Source organism: Cebus imitator, unplaced genomic scaffold (assembly GCF_001604975.1).
Source record: "Cebus imitator isolate Cc_AM_T3 unplaced genomic scaffold, Cebus_imitator-1.0 Scaffold24, whole genome shotgun sequence".
Lineage (NCBI taxonomy): Eukaryota > Metazoa > Chordata > Mammalia > Primates > Cebidae > Cebus > Cebus imitator.
The window spans coordinates 14,780,116-14,782,146 of record NW_016107339.1 but is presented as its reverse complement, the minus strand read 5'-3'; the positions used below and the strand labels follow the sequence as shown (position 1 = coordinate 14,782,146).

Below are 2,031 nucleotides of genomic sequence, written 5' to 3'. Positions count from 1 at the left end.
AAAAAAAAAAAAAAAAAAAAAGAAAAAAGAAAACCTGATGACCACAAAATCAGGCTAAGACGCCTAAAAGAGGAAAAACTAAAGGTGTCTTCCAGAACTACTAAGGTGTCTCACCTGGGCCCCCACAATAAAGGTCCGAGTTTGAGAGTCCAGGGTCTTCACCAGCACCTCCAAGCTGTCAGGCTCCTCCACAGCCGTACTGGTACTATCATTAGGCTCCATGGCCGACAGCTCTCTAAATAAGAACGAAGGAAGAAAGGCCCGCTGTCTCCCAGAGCAGACTGTACCCGGAAGCCTCCCTAGCATTAATCCCTGCCCCAATACCTAAAAAGTTTCTCCTGTACAAGCACACACATTCACACTTGCCCCCATCCCCTAATTCCGGGGCACAGAGAGAGAAACACAAAGGGCAGGAGATCGACGGCATAGGGAGCTGGAGGACAAGAGGTGGGAGGGGCTCCATGATGCCAATCACAATAAGGGGGGAGCCAGTCAAATTAGGAAAGAAGCACGAAACCAGAGACCAGTGTCATCACCGGTCACGACAGGACAAACGCCCCAGAGGTCAGAAAATCCTGGGACAAGGCCAAAGCGGGGGTCGCGCCACACTCTGCGGAGAAAGTGGTTTCGCGCACGCGCGCCACGCCCGTCGAACCCTCCTAACTCACTACAGACCCAAAACGGCACTCACGGGGCGCAGTACCGGCTAGCTGACTGCCCCCGTCTACTGCCTTCCCACGGTGTTCCAGCAGAACAGCACAACTAACCTATGGCCAAACACACACACACACACACACACCCACCCACCCACCCACCACGACCCCGCGGCTCCGCCCCCAGCTTCCCCACCGACCGTCACTTCCGGTCTCCCCCAACCTGCCACCGACGGCCACTTCCGTTTCCACGATCGTATTCGGGGATCTAAAGGCGATACTTCCAGCTCCCCCCAGGTCCTCAAGCTTTACTTTTGTGGGGCACGACGAGAAAGTCCGCAGCCCCACTGAGTTTCTGAGGGCGAGTCGGGCCGGGGCCGGCCTAGGTGGGAGGGAGCCGAGCACCCCGAGGAGCCGCCGCCGCCGTCGCCCAGGGGACCGTACTACGCCTGCGTGCGTTGCACTACGTCTGCGTACACACTGAGGCACCGCCCCGCCCCCCTCTGTCGGCGCTCGCTTCTCCTGTGCGAGTGCTTGAGCGCTGGAATATTGAGGTGGCTACCGTAAATGCCTGAAAAACAATCGCCAGATGGGAGTCTACCACTGCCTTGAGAGGGGCTATGGATGGTCGTATGGACCTTGGAATTTGGAGATGGGGGATTATGCCACGTTAATCTATCTTTAAGTCTTGGCAGGCTGAGAATTTCAGGCGGCACTGTCCTAGCCAGCTAAAACTCTTCCCGCCTATCGCCCTCGCTGCGCCCTTCTTTTTCTGCCACCGGAAGTTACTCTTTCAGTAGGCGACTGGGGGCAGGAAGGGTGTATTTGGTTGTTTGTTGGTTATTTGGGCTAGATATTAGTTCTGCCGTGTGGGCGTTTTACGGGCTGTGGGTGTCACGTTCGTCGGCCGTGTGCGGCCAAGGGGACATGACACGTTTTAGGAAAACTAAGCATGCTGCTAACTTGCAGGACTTTTGTCAAGAAAAGAGGCGCCTCCGAGTTTGAGAATTGGGAGCAAATGGGGAGTCCGAGTGGACCATAAGACAAGACCCTGACCGTGGAGAATTGAAAGGCCGCCAGCGTGCTTCCGAAGGCGGGGGTGGAGGCATTACCGCCTCTCTGTGGCCTCTTCTTTTAAGCTTTCCTAAAAAAAAAGGGCCTCGGCCTCGCGAAACTGCGAGTCCTCCAGAAAGCACATCGTTGCTGGGGTGCCCAGTCTTTCTGGGATTCATAGTTTATACCCAGGCTCTGGTTATATTTTAGTTAAGAGTTCTAATAAGCAGCTGTTTAATGAGCACTTCTGCCAGCCCATATACTAAAGGTTTTGTGTATTGTCTTATCTTAGTCTTTTTTTTTTTTTTTTTTTTTTTTTTTTTTT

General features: G+C 53.8%; 2 protein-coding genes across 49 annotated transcripts in view; one reads left to right on the top strand and one right to left on the bottom strand.

Annotated features, from left to right (window-relative positions):
* BAG6 (BAG cochaperone 6) overlaps positions 1-1,127 on the bottom strand; it is a 13,579-nt gene extending 12,452 nt beyond the window's left edge. For 12 of the 48 annotated variants that reach the window (XM_017522391.1, XM_017522384.1, XM_037736347.1 and 9 more), the window contains exons 1-2: positions 325-616; positions 115-235 (exon numbers count right to left, since the gene is read on the bottom strand). In XM_017522391.1, the coding sequence (XP_017377880.1) occupies positions 115-235; positions 325-356 (153 nt within the window). In that variant the 5' untranslated portion in view covers positions 357-616. Of the gene's footprint in view, positions 1-114; positions 236-324; positions 629-691 lie in introns of those variants that run through there. The other 36 variants (XM_037736342.1, XM_037736345.1, XM_037736352.1 and 33 more) reach the window with 9 other exon arrangements.
* Positions 1,128-1,356: 229 nt separating this feature from the next.
* The window catches only part of APOM (apolipoprotein M), a 6,671-nt gene continuing 5,996 nt past the window's right edge, over positions 1,357-2,031 (top strand). The window contains exon 1 of the mRNA XM_017522415.2: positions 1,357-1,449. The gene's annotated coding sequence lies outside the window, so the exon portion shown is untranslated. The remainder of the gene's footprint in view (positions 1,450-2,031) is intronic.